Here is an 18,796-nt window from a genome sequence, read left to right on the forward strand (position 1 = left end):
ACGCTATCAAATGCTTTACTGAAGTCCAAGTATACCATGTCCAGTGACTCTCCGGCGTCCAGTTGTCTGGTAACGCAGTCAAAAAAGCCAATCAGATTAGATTGGCAGGATCTACCCCGGGTGAACCCGTGTTGGTGTGGATCACGCAGTTTTTCTTCATCTAGGATTGTGTCAATATTCTGTTTGATCAGTGTTTCCATGAGTTTACACACTATAGACGTGAGACTCACTGGTCTGTAGTTTGCTGTCTCTGTCCTGCAGCCCTTTTTGTGGAGTGGGATTACGTTGGCTGTTTTCCAGTCTAATGGGACCCTTCCTGTGCTTAGGGAAAGATTGAAAAGAACAGATAATGGTTCTGCCAGGACTTCCCTTAACTCCCTGAGCATTCTGGGGTGTAGGTTATCTGGTCCCATGGCTTTGTTTACTTTGAGTCTTAAAAGTTCGCCGTAGACACTACTGGGCGTAAATTCGAAATCTTGAAACGGGTCTTTCCGGTTATCTCCCGTCTGCAGCTGTGGACCAGCTCCCGGCGCTTCGCGGGTGAACACTGAACAGAAGTATTGGTTTAGTAATTCTGCCTTCACAGAGTCTGATTCTGCAAAGTTACCGTCCGATTGCTTCAGGCATACTATCCCATCTTTGTTTCTTTTTCTGTCGCTAATATAGCTGAAGAAAGATTTATCCCCTTTCTTAATTTTCCGTGCTAGCTCTTCCTCCATTCGGAGTTTGGCCTCTCTGACTGCTGTTTTGACAGCTTTAGATCTGTCTAGATAGTCCTCTTTTGCCCCCTCTCTGCCTAAATGTTTGTAGGCGATAAAAGCGTCTCTTTTCTGTTTAACTAGGTCTGAAATTTCTTTACTGAACCATTGGGGTCTTTTGTTTCTCCTGTGTTTACTTACAGTCTTTATGTATCGGTCTGTTGCTTCGTGTAGTATGGACTTCAGAGACGACCACATATCCTCCACATTATCAGTTTTTGCTTGTTTATGTAGCTCCTGATGGACGAAATCTCCCATGCGGTTGAAGTCTGTGCCTCTAAAGTTGAGAACCCTTGTTGCTGTGTTTGTTTTCGGGAATCCTTTCTTGAGGTTGAGCCAAACCATATTATGGTCGCTGGAGGCCAGTGTTTCTCCTACTGAGACTTCCGTGACGCTATCTCCGTTGGTGAGAACCAGGTCTAGTAACGCCTTGTCCCTGGTGGGTTCCAATACCAATTGCTTGAGACGTGCGCCCTTTATGGAGTTTAATATTCTTCTGGTGCTGCCCGTAGTTGCGGAGAGTGTATTCCAATCTGCATCTGGCATGTTGAAGTCTCCTAGCATTACTGAGTCCCCGCGCAGTGTGATGTTCTCTATGTCCTCGATTAATTCCATGTCTTTGTCCTCCTGTTGCCTGGGAGGTCTATATATCACACCAAGGTATAGGCATCTTTCATTCCCTCTGGCCAGGTTTACCCAGAGGGATTCCCCAGTGTATCTAACATCTGTGATTCTGGTGGTTTTGATGCTTTCCTTGGTGTATAGCGCTACTCCTCCTCCCAATTTACCCACTCGGTCGCAGCGAAGTAGGTTGTACCCTGGTATAACCATATCCCACCCATGCGATTCCGTGAACCAGGTTTCAGATATCGCTATCACGTCAAGATCGGCATTTGTTATTTCAGTCTCTAATTCTAGAATCTTATTGCCCAAGCTGTGCGCATTAACATACATGGCCCTCCATTTCTGTGAAGAGTTTACTTTATGAGTTAGTGTGGCTCCTAAATTATCAGTGATATTTCTCCCTGAATTAATGTGGATGTCATTGGTACTTACCTTAGACTTGGTAGTGTGAGTGCGACTTGCCTCCTCAGGGTGGTTTCTTACTGCTCTGGGATATAAGTATGTACCCTCCCCCGACTTACCTAGTTTAAAGCCCTATGGAGTAGGCGGGCCAATCGATGTCCAAATACGTTTCTACCTCTTCTGGTTAGGTGGAGTCCATCTGGTCCTTGTAGTCCCTGGAGCGTCTCGCCGTGGTTTAGGAATCCAAAGTTCATTTCTCTGCACCATTCTCGGAGCCATTCGTTAGTCCGTTGAATACGCTCTTCTCTAGCTCTGCCTTTGTTTCTTACTGGAAGAATTGATGAAAAGACCACCTGTGCTCCTATCTGCTTCAACTTCTTTCCCAGCGCTCCAAAATCTCTGGGTATGTTCTCTGTGGTATTTCTTGCAGTGTCGTTTGTGCCTACATGGATGAGAAACATGGGAAAATGATCATTAGGTTTTAGAATTTTGTCTAGGTTAGTGGTAATATCCTGGATCTTGGCTCCAGGGAGACAGCAGACCTCTCTTGACTGCAAATTAGGCCTGCATATTGGTCCCTCGGTGCCCCTTAGCATGGAGTCACCAATGACTACCACTCTTCGTTCCTTCCGACGGGGCTGGTCCGCGTGCTCTGGAAATGATGTTGTGAGCTGGGCATCCTCTTGAGCTTCTTCTGATATTTCCTCGGTGGCTCCTTCCTGTAGGATCTGAAATCTATTTCTCAGAGTTAGCTGTGGTAGTGATGAACTGCTATCCTGTTGAAGAGAAAAAGAAGAAGAGAGTGAGAATGAGGTGGGTTTATTTCGCTTGCCTGTAGAGGAGGTTACTAGCTGCCAGGGGCCTGCTTCTCCAATCATCTCCTGTATTCCAATCGTTGTGTTTAGCAACTTTTCCATTCTTGCTTCATAGAAAATAGATTCCAATATTGTTTTATAAATATAAATGTACAGGATTTAAGCCATAAGTAATGGATGCAACACTGCTTTATTTTCCAGATAGCTTTCAAAATGTACCTTGGAATTACACCCAGTGTGATATGCCGCAAAGAGTCAGCAAATGAATTTTCCCTGGTGCTGGATAAAAATCCTTTATTAGACTTTGTGGAAGAGCTGCCAGTGGGACGAGCCTCACTCTGCTTCTCTAATCTGCTCTGTGGAGTTTTAAGAGGTGCTCTGGAGATGGTATGTTCATTGCAATAGGTGCCCTCTGAACAATAGAAGTTACTTTTGAGGAAAGATTTGTTTTCAATAGATGCTAACATATTCCAAACATTTTCTTATGTACATATAGAGTATATTGCTATGATAAACTTCATAGGTAATAGAAACATGAAAATGCAGAAAAGAATTACATGGCCTATCCAGTCTGCCCATCCATGCCATCGACTGTATCTTTCACTCCCTTAGACAGCTAATGTAAAAAATGTCTAAAACAAGCCATTTGCATGTAGGAGGGGCCAGCATTTTTAATGGACTGGCCACACAAACATGCCAGCAGAGCAATGGGACACCCTAGGGGGCACTGTTGTGAACTTCACATTAAGGGTGCCAGGTGAGCAATGTTCCCTCTAAGCCGTGTAGCTTCGCAGCTTATTTCACACCGCAGCACACCTATTGCTGATTGCCATTCAGTGCTCAGTAGTTTGAACATGGAGGGAGAGCTCTGCTCATCCACCAATCAGGGAAACAGAGCTTGAGTACTTCCTTGCATGTCCATCAAACTCCCCATCTGTTTTGAAGCAGTGAGCTTGGTTTGGCCGTGCCTCTGACCTCCCTTGTTGGACTGTTCCCACTGCGATAGTCGAGCCCAGATTAAAAAAAAAAATAAAAAAAAGCACAAGCAGGTGCAACTAACTTTTTTCCTACCTTCCTCTGACGCCCTCCCCTGCACCCCATCACCAGGCTCGATGTGCCTCTAGTTGCCTTAAGCCACTCTTTCACCTGCAGGCAGTGGCAACCCTGCTGAAAAGTTGCCTGTGGCCTGTACCGGACCTTTTCCCTGACCTGGGCCAGCCCTTTCTGAGGGAAAGGCCTGGTGCAGCTGCAGGCAGCTTTTCAGCAGGGCTGTCACTGGCTGCAGGGCCAGAATGACTTAATGATAAGCTGGCCTAAGGGGGAGGGGATGGAAAGAAGAAGATGCCGGACCATGCTTCCTCCTTACCCTTGAAAGCATTTTGCTAAAATAAGCTAAAATGCTGTTTTTCAAAAAGAAAAATGTCTGGGGGCGTGGCTTGCCAGCACAACGGAATGACTGGTTGATTGAGGAGCTCATCACACTCGGCGGTTAATTTGAATATTTAAGCAAATTAATTTTTTAAAATAAAGAAGGGAAGAGTTGAAATGGCTTCCTCGAAGCAAACAAAATTAGAAACTGCTTTCTCTGCGGGAGGAAAGGCGAAAAGGTTAAAAGCAGACCTGATCACATCTAGTCAAGTTCCCTTACCGGCAGAAACTACAGATTCTTTGGACATAATACATGAACTGCGGGCTATTAAAGTGATGCTGAAAGAAAATGCTGAAAATGTGGCTGCCATGAGAGAGGAAATCTCTAACCATACCAAGCAGTTGGAGGTGTCTAATTGGCGTGTGGATCAATTAGAGTCCCGTATTAAGAAAACGGAAGAGGAACAGAGGCAATGCAGGAAAGACCATACTGAACTAAAGGACCTGCAAAAACGTAAGGGCTTATGAGAACTACTCTTGTCAATGTAATGTTAAGATCCTTGGCATGGCTGAAGGATTGGAGGGAAAAGACTGTTAACTTCTTGGAAAACTTAATACTAAAGCTATTCCCTATTTCAGCAAAATATCCTCTAGAAATAGAGCGAGCACACAGGATTCCTGTGAGGCAGTTCAACGGACAACCCAGGCCAAGACCCATAATATTCAAAGTACTTCGGTTGCAGCATGCATTAGAAATATTGAGGATTGCTAAAGAGAAGAGAAAGTTGGAGTATAAAGATTCTAATTTAGTGTTTGTACCAAATTTTTCACAAAAAACTGCAGCAAAAAGGAAATGATTTTTATTATGACGGCCCCAATTACAGCAATTAGGAGCGAGGTATGGTTTGTATTATCCGGCGTATATAAGAGTGACCCACAATATAATCAGACAATAAAGTATGAAGATCCGGTTAAGTTACAACAATATATTGCAGAGTATGAAAAACCCATGGAATAAAAGAGCAACTTCAGAAATCAATAGTATCTAATCACAAAAGTGATTTTTAACTTATTAAGATCCATGTAAAAATATTTAAAAGGGTAACATCTCTGTTTTTATACTCTCAATTTTAAAATACGCTATGTAGTTTAAATTCCAACTGTCGATAAGGCTCATGACTCATATCGTTCTAAAACTGATGTTAATAGGCTATTTATAATCTAATTCAGTCTGAATGTCTAAAGATCTTTACGAAGAAGTAGGAGAATATTGATACGACAGAGTAACTTTTCATCTAAACAAAATAAATAAAAAGACAGCTGAATTGTTTTGATTGCATTGCGGAGAGGAGGAAAAGTCAAAGAAAGATTCTTTTTGAGTCAGACTCGTCATAGAGGAGATACGTTTCAATACATTTAGATTAATTAATATGAATAGGTGGAGAAATATTGTGCTCAACAAAAAGAAAGAGAGAGACTATGTAAACGATATTGGAAGTTTCTTCACATTATAATACTTTAATGTCGGAATACTTTACATCAAAATAAGTGCAATTAATAGTCATTCAGTAAGAAAAAGCGTCAGGCTAATTACAGATGAACGTAAAATTAAAGTTTCAAGTTTCAAGTTTAATAATAATTTGATTAATCGCTTAATCTAAATTCTAAGCGATGTACATACTGATAAAATTACAATATAAGGGGGATAATACAGTAACTAAGACTAACAAGACTATTGACATTTAACAAGACTAGAAACACAGGGAAGAGATGGGAAAAAGTTACAATTTGTGTAGAAGTTGAAAAAACAGGTAAGGTGGACACATAAGGAAAGGGGAGTAAAAAAGAAAAGAAAAAGAAAAAAAGAAAAATTATTTCAATAAAATTGTAAAAAGAAAAATAAAATTAGTTCAAAGACTAAAAGGTTGGTGTGGAAAAGTCTCTTATGATAAGTTTATGAAGGCATCTTTAAAGTGTGGGCATATGACACTCCATACTTTGCTTTCCTCATTTACAAGTATTTGAGAATTGGAATTAGAATAGGATCTATTTTCAGATTGGTAAAACAATAGATGTTATATTTTGGAATGAATGAAAGGCTGATGAGATTGGATTGTTAAGCATGTGCAGCAGCCGCAAAGAAGGCAAACAGAATGTTGGGTATTATTAAGAATGGTATTACGACCAGAACGAAAGAAGTCATCCTGCCGTTGTATCGGGCAATGGTGCGCCCGCACCTGGAGTACTGTGTTCAGTATTGGTCACCGTACCTTAAGAAGGATATGGCAATACTTGAGAGGGTCCAGAGGAGAGCGACACGAATGATTAAGGGCATGGAAAACCTTTCATACACTGAAAGATTGGAGAGGCTGGAGCTCTTCTCCCTGGAAAAGCGGAGACTCAGAGGAGACATGAAAGAGACCTACAAGATCATGAAGGGCATTGAGAAAGTAGAGAGAGATAGATTCTTCAAATTTTCAAAACATATAAGAACAAGAGGGCATTCGGAAAAATTGGAAGGGGATAGATTCAAAACAAATGCTAGGAAGTTTTTCTTTACTCAGCGGGTGGTGGACACCTGGAATGCGCTTCCAGAGGACGTAATAGGGCAGAGTACGGTACTGGGGTTCAAGAAAGGATTGGACAATTTCCTGTTGGAAAAGGGAATAGAAGGGTATAAATAGAGGATTACTGCTCAGGTCCTGGACCTGTTGGGCCGCCGCGTGAGCGGACTGCTGGGCACGATGGACCTCAGGTCTGACCCAGCAGAGGCATTGCTTATGTTCTTATGTTCATGCTGTGAAAGAAAGTTGCGACTTGAAAGAATGCTCAAGTTATAATAGAAATGAATATTGCTAGATAAGTATGATTAAACGGTACTATATTTAAGATTACATGTTCAAATGGATATAAGTGTGAATAAATGGTATGGACATTCGTGAGAGATTGATTGATTGGGCTGGATTTTAAGAGGTTTAATTGAAGAAATTTATTAACAAGTTAAGGGATTAACTGTAATTAATATATATGAAATGAACATGAAATATAGATAAATTTAAAGAGAAGGGACAGATATTAATTAGTTATATATTTATTTATATGTATTTCAGTGGTTAATATTATATGCTAATTATTAATTTGAAAGTGTGTTTATGTATGAAGTTATGCTAGGATCTTGAGATATTGTATTTTTAGGATTTCTTAATTCAATTATATATTGGCAATCATAATATTTAATTGGGATTTCTTGTAAGGTATGTTTGAGGGATTGATTGGGAAAAGATGATAGATCTGTTGTACTAATTTCAAATATATTGTAAAAAAAAGTGGTGATATTTTAATGAACTTCTTAATGTTATTTATATTGTTTTTATTAGTTTAATGTCATAAAATGGTTTTCATTGATAATGATAACAGATAAAAGATATCTCAATGAAGAGTTGTTTTAAGATTAGAAAATAAATTAATTTATGAAAAATGGTTCAATAAGAAATTTAAAATATACTTTAATTTATTATAGTAATGATTGTAATTAATGGATTCAACTCTTATAATATACAAATTTTGTACTATTGGAATAATAATATAATTTTATAAGATAATATGATTTGCTTATAGTTTATGATAATAGGTTGCTGAGGAAGAGTTTTTCAATTACATTACATTACATTAGGGACTTCTATTCCGCCTATACCTTGCAGTTCAAGGCGGATTACAAAAGAGCTAACTGGACATTTCCAGTGAAGTTACAACAGTTTTGGGGTTTTTTTTGGTTACAAGGGAGGAGAGGTACCTGGATTAATTCCGGAAGAACTTGCAAATTGGATATTAAATTGACTGTACGTTACTGTGTGATATAACAAATAGATTACAGTTAGAGTACAAATAAGATTACGTTATATTTCAGGGATCTGAATACTTGGTTGGTGTTTTGGGGAGGAAGAGATTATTTAAGTGGAGGTTTTGGGGGAGAATTTATCTAGGAGGAGGGGGAAGGGTTGGGTTAAGATATCTGGATAAATTTTTTGAAAAGTAGGGTTTTGATTTCTTTTCTAAAAGTTTTGAAGTCGCCTGTTGCCGTCAACAGGTTGGAGATGGAGTGGTTAAGTTTTGCTGCTTGCGTCGCCAGAAGGTTATCAAACATCTTTTTGCGCTGAGTGCCCTTGAGTGGAGGGAAGGCAAAAGGGTTCGGAGTTCTTCTTTGTCTTGAGGTGAGGATCTGGTTTAGGCGGTTGTTTAGATAGGGGGGGCGGAGCTGTTTAATGCTTTGAATAATAGACAGTAGAATTTGAATTGAATTCGTGTTTGCATAGGTAGCCAGTGGGAATCTAAGAAGACAGTTGTAATATGATCATATTTTCTCAGGGAGTAGATCAGTCTGAGGGCAGTGTTTTGTATAGTCTGAAGTTGTTTTATCATGTTGGCAGGACAAGGTAGATAGAGGGAATTGCAATAGTCCAGTAGACCTAAGACTAGGGATTGGACAATTAGCCTGAATTGTGCTGGGTCGAAGAATTTTCTTATGTTACGTAGATTTCTCATAATTAAAAAAGCTTTCTGGGATGTTTTATTGATTTGGGACTGCATTGTGCAGCATCTGTCTATCGTTACTCCTAGGAGTTTGAGTTCGGGCTGTATTGGTTATTTGGTGTTTTTAATTTTCAGTTCTGTAATGGTGGGAGTTTTGGCCTTTTCGAACAGAAGGAATTTTGTTTTATCTGAGTTTAGTTTCAGTTTGTGGTCTACCATCCATTTTTCCACTGCATCTAGGGTTATTTCCAGTTTTGCTGTAGTGGTGGGCTCTGATGGGTCGAAGGGGAGGAGTATGGTGATGTCGTCTGCGTAGCTGAAGGATGTAACATTTAAGTTATCTAAAATGGCTCCAAGGGAGGAAATAAAGAGGTTGAAGAGCGTAGGTGATAGAGGTGATCCTTGTGGAACTCCGCATGGGTTGGACCATGGTTCTGATTTGATATTATTGGACTTTACCCTGTAGGATCTTGATTTGAGGAATCCTTGGAACCAATTGTAGACCTTGCTTGATATCCCAATGGCGTCAAGTATCTGTAGCAGTATGGAGTGGTCGACCAGGCCAAATGCTGCGGAGAGGTCAAGTTGGATTAGCATCATCTTTTTGCCTTTGCTAATTTGCTGTTGAGCTGTGTCTAGTAGTGTTACAAGTAGTGTTTCTGTGCTGTGGTTGGTTCGAAATCCTGACTGTGAGGGGTGAAGTAGGTTATGGTCTTCCAGGTAGTTGGTGAGGTATTGTGCAACTAGACCTTCTATTATTTTAACGTATATTGGTATTGAAGCGATTGGTCTGTAGTTGGAGGGGTTATCTATTGGGCCTTTGTGGTCTTTCATGATTGGGGTGATTATGATCTCTCCAAGGTCTTGAGGGAATTGACCTTCTGTTAATGTGGTTTGAATCCATAGCATAAGGTTGGCTCTGAATGTGGTGGAGGAGTTTGATAACAGGTAGGTGGGGCAGTTATTTAAGTCGCAAGAAGCTTGGCTGTATTTTTTGTAGAGTCGATTCATATCCGACCAATGTAATGCGGGGAAAACTGTCCAGCTTCTGTCTGCAGCGATGGCTTCTCCTGTTGAAGGGTTTGTTGTTATCTTGTCAAGGTGGGTGTGAGTACTGTTGAATGCGGTTCTGATCTTGGTGATCTTATTTTTGAAATGATCTGCTAGTTGGATAGCTGTCGGTGGGTGGTTTCCTTGTGTAGCTAGGTGAGGTTTGGTGTCGGTGAGATTCTTTACTAGATTGAATAACTTTTTTGTGTCTAGGGTTTCCGTGCCTATCATTTTGGAGTAGTAGGCTTTCCGTTTTTCCTTGAGTTTGTTCTTGTATTGGTTGATTTGAGTTCTCCATGCTGTTTTTGTGTGTTCTAGGCTCTTTTTTTTCCATTCTCTTTCTAGTTGTCTGCAGAGCTTTTTTAGTTGGAGAAGTTCAGTGTCGAACCATTTATCTGACGGTCTGCAGATTCTGGATTTTGATTTTTCAGGAGCTAGCTCATTCAGGATGGTTTCGCTTACAGTACGCCATTGTGTTATGAATTCGTTGGGGGCTATATTGGTGATTGCGGGGTCTGCTTTGTCCCAGAATGTGGAGGGTTCGATTTTTTGGTGTGTTTTGAAGGAGGTTTTGGGAGGGGGTTGCTTGTTATTGCGTTGAGCCCAATTGATGTTAAAGGTGTATTTGTAGTGATCTGACCAGAGGGAGGGATGCCAGGCCCCATTTGAGATGTGGATTTAGGGATTGTGAGTGTGTTGGGACATGTATGTAGCGACATCTAGTTGGTGGCCTTTTTCGTGTGTGGGTTGGGGGTTGAGGATCTGGTAGTTCAGTGCTTTGAGGTATGAGAGTATATTTTCTACTTGTTTGGAGGTGTGGTCTTCTAGGTGGAGGTTTATGTCTCCAAGGAGTAGGTTATGAGGGGATGTTAGGGAGTTCTGATAAATGAATTCTTCGAGAGCTTGTTTGTGTAACAAAGAATGCAGGTTAGAGTTCCTATGAGTTATCGTTGGATAATTGGCAGGCTAGGAGATCTAGATGGGGAGTGGAGTGTTTGTCTAGGGTCTTTAAGTTGATGTTGTTTTTGAGTATGATGGCTAGACCTCCTCCTCGCTTTTTTTCTCTGCAGACCAATTCTATTTTGTAACCCTTCGGGCAGAGTTCTGTGATGCTGGGATCCGAGTCAGAGGTTAGCCAGGTTTCGGCTAGGAATAAGCAACTTAGCTGTTTTTTAACTATCCAGTCCTTTATAAGGTTTGCTTTTGTGCTTAGTGATCGGATGTTCATATATGAACAGGCTAGTGAGGTATAGTTTGTATGGGGAGAGGGGGTGCATTTTGGGTGGAGGAAATTTTTAGTTTGAGGGTGAGAATTGTGGACTGAAGATCTTGGTTTTGGGGGTGGTCTTTTTCCCCAGCTAGTAGGTATGCTGATATGGTTGAATGAGGAGCAGTCTATCAGGTTTCTGGTAGAGTTTTCTGGATGGATGAGGATGCCTGTAGGATTCTGATAAGGTTGGGTTTGAAGATGTATGGTACCCTGCTGTTTTTCTGTTGGTTAGGAATAGGAAGAGTAGTAGATGGACGAGTAAACTTGTTGTTAAACCGGGAGACATTGTGTTTTTGTGTGTAGAGGGGTATCTTCTTTAGCCTGGTACCTGGTGTGAGGTGCAAGAATCTGGGAGGTGTAGAGAAGGTTGGAAGAGGGGAGAGGAGGGGAGACTGTCTTTCTTCCACTCTGTCCTGTTGTGTTAGGGAGTCTGCAATGCTCACTTGTGAGTTCTGATCTGGGAATGTTTCCTCTTCCAGTTGGTTGGGGGGAGTAAGTGAAGTGGGACTCACTCACTTTGAGGGTAAGACCACTGGTGTTCCCTCTGAGTTTGGTGGAGTGGGCGATTTTCCGGCGTCGGGAGCGTTGAGATAGCTTCCTTTCCTGGAAGGCTGGTAGGATGGAGTAGGTTCAGAGTAGAAAGTGGTTTATGGAAGATTTTTGGGGAGAATGGTCATATCTGCCGTCGATGGTGGTTGGACTGCTTACCTGCAGTCACTTCACAAAGGCGCGCACTACGGCGAACGCGCACTAAGGCGTACACGCCTTTGTCATGCGCCTTCATTGGCGCGCTGAACGGCGCTGTTCTTTTACTGTTGGAGGTCCCTTGCTGGTTCGGGGGAGGGGCAGAGCAGTGCTCCCACGCTCCTCTCCTCTCTGCTGGTCTCTGACTCCCCAGCGGCCCGCAAGTCTCGGTGCGGGGTGCTGGAGAACTGGCTTCTCGTTCCTGGAGCAGTACTTTTACTGTCGGAGGTCCCCTGCTGGTTCGGGGGAGGGGTGGAGCAGTGCTCCCACGCTCCTCTCCTCTCTGCTGGTCTCTGACTCCCCGGCGGCCCGCAAGTATCGGTGCGGGGTGCTAGAGAACTGGCTTCTCGTCGCTGGAGCAGTTCTTATACTGTCGGAGGTCCCCTGCTGATTCGGGGAAGGGGCAGAGCAGTGCTCCCACGCTCCTCTCCTCTCTGCTGGTCTCTGAGTCCCCGGCGGCCCACAAGTATTGGTGCGGAGTGCTGGAGAACTGGCTTCTCGTCGCTGGAGCAGTTCTTTTACTGTCGGAGGTCCCCTGCTGGTTCAGGGGAGGGGTGGAGCAGTGCTCCCACGCTCCTCTCCTCTCTGCTGGTCTCTGACCCCCCGGCGGCCCGCAAGTATCGGTGCGGGGTGCTGGAGAACTGGCTTCTCGTCGCTGGAGCTGTTCTTTTACTGTCGGAGGTCCCCTGCTGGTTTGGGGGAGGGGCGGAGCAGTGCTCCCACGCTCCTCTCCTCTCTGCTGGTCTCTGACTCCCCGGTGGCCCGCAAGTATCGGTGCGGGGTGCTGGAGAACTAGCTTCTCGTCGCTGGAGCTGTTCTTTTACTGTCGGAGGTCCCCTGCTGGTTCAGGGGAGGGGCGGAGCAGTGCTCCCATGCTCCTCTCCTCTCTGCTGGTCTCTGACTCCCCGGCGGCCTGTAAGTATCGGTGCGGGGGGCTGGAGAACTGGCTGCTCATTGCTAGAGCAGTTCTTTTACTGTCGGAGGTCCCCTGCTGGTTCGGGGGAGGGACAGAGCAGTGCTCCCATGCTCCTCTCCTCTCTGCTGGTCTCTGACTCCCCGGCGGCCCGCAAGTATCGGTGCGAGGGGTTGGAGAACTGGCTTCTCTTTACTGGAGCTGTTCAATTACTGGTCGGGATGTGCGTTATCAAGCGTTCATATTTTTTAGGGTGTAGGGGTGTGGGACGGTATATAAGGATTATATGGGAGAAAATGGATGTGTATAAAGGATAGTATATTCGGATTGTATATTCGGCAGTTCGACTGATGTTTGGTATATAAAAATGGGAACATATAACCCCCTACTACCAAAAACTTCACTGGCTGCCCCTGGAAGCAAGAGTACTGTTCAAATTTGCCTGTCTATGTTTCAAATCCATTCAAGGCTTAGCCCCTATTTATCTGGTTTCCCATTTCAACTTGGACTGTTCCACCAGGCCTATTCGCAGGGTACGCATGTTTAGTCACCCAACATTAAAGGCCTGTCAATTCAAGAGATATCTGGGCAGAACTCTCGCCTTCCAGGCAGGCCAACAGAACGATTGGTTGGGTAACATCATTAAGCATGCCTCGTCCTATCTTAACTTTAGAAAACTAGTTAAAACAAACCTGTTCAACCGATTTGTAACCAAGATCTCTTAATGCCTTACCATGTACGCTTCCTACATTTACACGATGCCTCTCTCTGTGTTTTTCACTCTGACTTACTCCCACTCAACTTATTTCCTCCCTCTCCACTTGTACTTGATCTAATCTAATCTAATCTAAACCTTAGGTTTGTATACTGCATCATCTCTACATTCATAAAGTTCGACACGGTTAACAAGAGTTAGGGTAGAAAGGAACTCCAGTGGAGGGAAGAGGCAAAATGAAGAGAAAATTTAGAGGACTAGAATAACCAGAGAGGGGGGAGGAGTTACATTTTTAAGAATAACCAGGTTTTCAGATGTTTACGGAAGAGTTGGAGGGAGCTCAGATTCCTAAGAGGAGAGGTAAGGTTGTTCCAGAGCTGAGTGATTCTGAAAGGGAGGGAAGAACCTAGTTTTCCTACAAGTGAAACGCCTTTTAGAGAGGGAAAGGAAAGTTTCAGTTTTTGGGTGGATCTGGCAGAATTGGGGTTAGAGGAGTTCCAAGAAAGAGGAATGAAGGGAGGGAGGATACCGTGTAGGATCTTGAAAGTGAGGTAGGCACATTTGAAGTGGACTCTGGAGATAATCGGAAGCCAGTGGAGCTTGGATAAAAGCGGTGAGACGTGGTCGAATTTGCTTTTTGCGAAGATAAGCTTAGCAGCAGTATTCTGAATCCGCTGGAGTCTTTGAAGGTTTTTCTTTGTTAGGCTAAGGTAGATAGAGTTGCAGTGGTCCAGTCTGGAAAGGATGGTGGATTGGACAAGGACGACAAAGTGTTTTTGATGGAAACAGGATCTCACTTTTCTCAGCATGTGAAGGCTGAAGAAACATTTTTTTACTAGGGAGTTGAGGTGGTCATTGAAGGAAAGTGTAGAGTCAATGATGACTCCCAGAACTTTACTAGAATATTCAAGATGCAGAGTAGGGCCAGAGGACAGTGGCCAGGAAAGAGTTGGTATCCCATAAAGCTTTGTATTATGGAAGCTCAAATAAGATGGGAAGATTACTAGCTAATTATCTTAAAGCAAAAAAAAGAAGAGTAAATATAATGGCTATTGCAGATGAGAATGGAATAATTCAATCTCAAATTAGAAATACAGTATCTTAAAACAATTTTTGAAATTTTATAAAAGCTTGTATTGTGAGCATTATTCAACTAAAGAGAAAGATGGTTTAGAGTTTATACAGTTGATTGAGGGGCCTAAAATTCTTGATCATATGAAAGGAAGTCTCGAAGCACCTATCTCACAAAAAGAGATTCAGAAGGCTTTAAAGTCTCTTAGAGTTGGATCTGCTCCAGGAGGTGATGGATATACGGTAGAGTTTTTTAAATCCTTTCAAATTACCTTGTTACCTCATCTATTCAATTTATATCAGTCTCAATTAAATAAAGGTTGTATTACGGGTACTATGGCAGAATCTTTAACAATAGTTTAGCCAAAGCCAAACAAAGATCCTATGTTGGTTTCAAACTATAGGCCTATCTCTTTGATTAATGTGGATGGAAAATTGTTAGCTAAGATATTGGCTTTACTTTTGAACAAGGCTCTCCCTTATATTATTGGTATGCACCAAACAGGATTTATTGCTCAAAGACATTCTTCAAATAATACCAGATTCGTTTTTCATATGTTAAACTTAACAAAAGAAATGATGGATCCGGCCTTCTCTGTATCCGTGGATATAGAGAAGGCATTTGATCAAGTAGAATGGACCTTCATGTATCAGGCAATGGATTGGTTTGGTATTGGTTCTGGATTTATACAAATGATTCAATTCTTGTATAGTTCCTCTTCTGCTAGATTATATATAAACTAGTCTTATAGCCCGTTACATTAACGGGTGCTAGAATATATGTGTGTGTGTCTGTCTTTAATTCTTTCACTCTCTCTGTCTCTCCTTTGCGCTTTCTGTCTTTCTTTTTCCTTGGCTGTCCACCACCACCCCTTGCCTGCTCCCCCTGTCCATTCTCCCTTCCTTTTACCTACCCTGTCCTGCAGTAGGCCTCCCTTCCTTTTGCCCCCTGCTCTGGAGCACTGGGACACTGAATGGTACATCTTTATGTGATGGATGCATTATAAATACTTGAAACTTGATTTCTCATTCCCTGCAGCCCTCCCCTGTCTGTCCAGTCTAGTCTCTCTATTTTCTTCCCTTCACCTATTCCCTTCCTTCTACCTTGCAGATCCGGCATCTCTCTCTACCTCCTTCTTCGTCTCCCTAGCCCACAGTTGTCAGTTTGGGACTTTTCCTCTGAAATATCCTGCCCGGAAGCCGGTGGTACCGCTCCCCACCCGCCACACCCGCGCTCGGTCCTCCTTGTGGGGGGTGCAGCGGGGAACGCGAAAGTCATAAGGGTGGAGTAGGGGGGAAGAGAAGGCTCTGAACGGGAGAGTCGGCGTCGGTTTGCGTGGGAGCCTGGCGCGAGCCATCAATGCGGAGCCGGGGGATAGGGAGTGGGAGGTAGAGAGCGTGTGGGAAGGGTAGGGGGGAGGTAGGGCGTGAGGGGGGAGCAGAGGTCACGTAGAAGGTGTGGTATAGGGAGGGTGGGTGGGGTAGAAAGCCAGTAGTTGGAGAGGGGCGAAAAGTAAGCGAGGAGTTCCTCCCGGCTCCTGCCGTCAGTTGCTGCCCCATGGAAGGATGTCCGATCCCGCTCCGGCCAGGAGCCTCGATGACATAGAGTCCGGGCAGCTTTTCCGATTGGGGAGAGCTCTTCTTTGCCGGCTCCGGAACGAAGGCGAGTCACGAGTGTGGGGCCGTTACTGTAGCGGTGCGAGATGGAGAGCAGGGAGGCTGTGGTGACGTACTAAGCGCGCAGGCACACTCTCGCCTAGCGCGACAGATCAGGGAACATGCGGCGAGAGTGTGCATGCGCGGCTAGCATTTTATTATATATGATAATACTTTTTCAGAAAGGTTCTGTTTAAAAAGGGGAGTTAGACAGGGTTGTCCATTGTCTCTTTTATTATTTGATATTGTTCTGGAACCTTTACTTTCAGCTATTTAACAAGCAGAGGAGATAAGGGGTATTCCTTATGCAGGTCGGGAATATAAAATATCTGCATATGCAGATGATATTTTGATTCATTTGAGAAATCCTGAATCGACCATTCCACATTTACTGGATATGAGAGACAGATTTGGAAAATTCTCTGGTTATAAAATACATTGGAATAAATCAGAAGTTTGATTCGTTTCAATTTAGTTGGAAGGAAGATGGAATAAAATATTTAGGTATTTGGATAAAAAGTACATTGGAAGAAACAATGAAGGTAAATGAAAAATCCTTATTGTTGAAGGTTACGGAATTGTGTGAGCAATGGAATCCTTTACATTTGTCTTGGTGGGGGAGAATTCAAACAATAAAGATTATGATTTTGCCTGTGGTTTGTTACCAAATGGGTATGTTGCCAGTTTATTTTCAAGGGTCCTTTTACAAAAAATTAAATAGTAAACTATCAAAATTTGTTGGCTTGGGAAAAAAGCAAGAATTGCTTTAGTATCGTTACAAAAACCAATTGTGGAGGGTGGGGTAAATTTTCCTAATTTTTATAGGTATCATCAAGCCTATATAATGCGTCAAGGTATGTATTGGATCCTCCCTGAGCTTATGGAACATCAACCAGATTGGCTATATCTTGAATGGAAAATTATGTCCCTTATGCGACTATCACATATACTAAGTATCAGATTACCTAGATATGCTAAGGACAACATAATTTTATTGGATACTTGGAAAACAATAAAATTTATTGACAAATTAACAGACGTTCCAATAATGAATTCTACTTTACAGTCCTTATGTTAAACTCCAAGATTCAAATAGGCGGTGCTGGGATCGCTTGGAAGAATTGGATGCAGGAAAATATTAGGACATTAGATGACGTTATATCTATTGGAAAACTGCTTGAGTTTTCACAACTGCAGCATTCATTTGGCATTTCAAAGTCTCAACAATATAGATGATTGCAGTTGAAGCAGTTAATTCAGAGTGGGTTCCCCGAATGGAAAAATTTAAAAACATATTTCAGCTTGCAGATCCTTTGCTACCAAACAGATTTAGTAGGACATCAGGCTGCTCAGTGGTACAAATTGATTTCTGGATTTTTAAATAAGAAGCCAAAAAATAGTCTTAGAGACATTTGGAGTATCGAGATAAAACAGTATATTTCTGTATCTCGTTGGCCAAGAATTTGGACTTGGAGGTTGAAATGTACAATGTCAGCATCTATGAGACAAACATGGTTATTTTTATTACATAGGATTTTCTGGACCCCAGTTCGGTTAAATAAAATAGATAATTCTAAATCTAATAGATGATGCCATTGTCATATTGATATAGGGACTTTGATCATCTGATATATTTTTGTCCATTGATACTTAGCTTTTGGAAGTCAATTTGGGGACAAATTAATCTTATTCTTGAAGCATCTATCCCCTTGACATATGAGGCGATAATATGTGGAACGATTCTCCATGTTAAACCCACTTTAGATAAAAATAAAAGTCGCCTTTTCATGATTTTGACAGGAATAGGGGAATTTGTCAAAAAGGTAGGTTTTGATTGACTTCCTGAACATTTGATAGGGGGGGGGAATTGGAGATGAGGGTAGTGAGGCATTTGTTCCATTTGCCCGCTTGGAATGCTAGGGATCTGTCGAGGAATTTCTTGTAGAGGCAGCCCTTCAGGGAAGGAAAGGAAAACAGAGAGAATGGTTGATCACAGAGAGAGTGGTTGATTCTTCACAGAGAGAGTGGTTGATCATTGGAACAAGCTTCTAGTGCAGGTGATCGAGGCAGACAACGTGCCAGACTTTAAGAATAAATGGGATACCCATGTGGGATCCCTACGAGGGTCAAGATAAGAAAATTGGGTCATTAGGGCATAGACAGGGGGTGGGTAAGCAGAGTGGGCAGACTGGATGGGCTGTAGCCCTTTTCTGCCGTCATCTTCTATGTTTCTATGTTATGTTTCTATGAGGGGCCTGCAATTTCAAGGTGCTCAGATAGGTAGATTGGTGAAGAGCCTGCTAAGGTTTTGAAGCAGAGGCAAGCGAATTTGAAGATGATCCTTGCCTCCACTGGCAGCCAGTGGAGTTTAGTGTAATAGGGGCTTACGTGGTGATATTTTTTGAGGCCGAAGATGAGGCGGACGGCAGCATTTTGAGCTATTCTTAAACGTTTGATGGTGTTTTTATAGGATCCCAGGTATATGATGTTACAATAGTCCAGTATGCTTAAGATTAGTGATTGGACCAGAAGACGAAAGGAGAGGTGGTCGAAGTGGCGTTTAATGGTGCGAAGTTTCCAGAGGGAGCAGAAACATTTTTTGACCTGGGCACTGGTATGATCTTCGAAGGTCAAGCATCTGTCTAGGAGGACTCCAAGGATTTTTATAGTGGGGTTGATTGGGTAGTCTAGGCCGTTCAATTTCAGGGAGGTGTTTGTTAGTTTATGGGTGGGACTTGCCAGGAAAATTTTGGTTTTTTCAGTGTTCAATTTTAATTTGAATTGTGAGGTCCATAGTTCTAATTTGGTGAGGACAGAAGAGGTGAGTTGTTCCATCTGTTGTGTGAATGAAGTAAGGGGAATGATAATGGTGATGTCATC

The 18,796-nt window shown here is 42.6% G+C and overlaps 1 protein-coding gene across 1 annotated transcript in view; it reads left to right on the forward strand.

Annotated features, from left to right (window-relative positions):
- TRAPPC3L (trafficking protein particle complex 3 like) overlaps positions 1–18,796 on the forward strand; it is a 101,281-nt gene that overhangs the window by 68,511 nt on the left and 13,974 nt on the right. Inside the window, exon 4 of the mRNA XM_033938414.1 lies at positions 2,801–2,986. Coding sequence (XP_033794305.1) covers positions 2,801–2,986 — 186 coding nt within the window. The remainder of the gene's footprint in view (positions 1–2,800; positions 2,987–18,796) is intronic.

Source organism: Geotrypetes seraphini, chromosome 3 (genome assembly GCF_902459505.1).
Source record: "Geotrypetes seraphini chromosome 3, aGeoSer1.1, whole genome shotgun sequence".
NCBI lineage: Eukaryota > Metazoa > Chordata > Amphibia > Gymnophiona > Dermophiidae > Geotrypetes > Geotrypetes seraphini.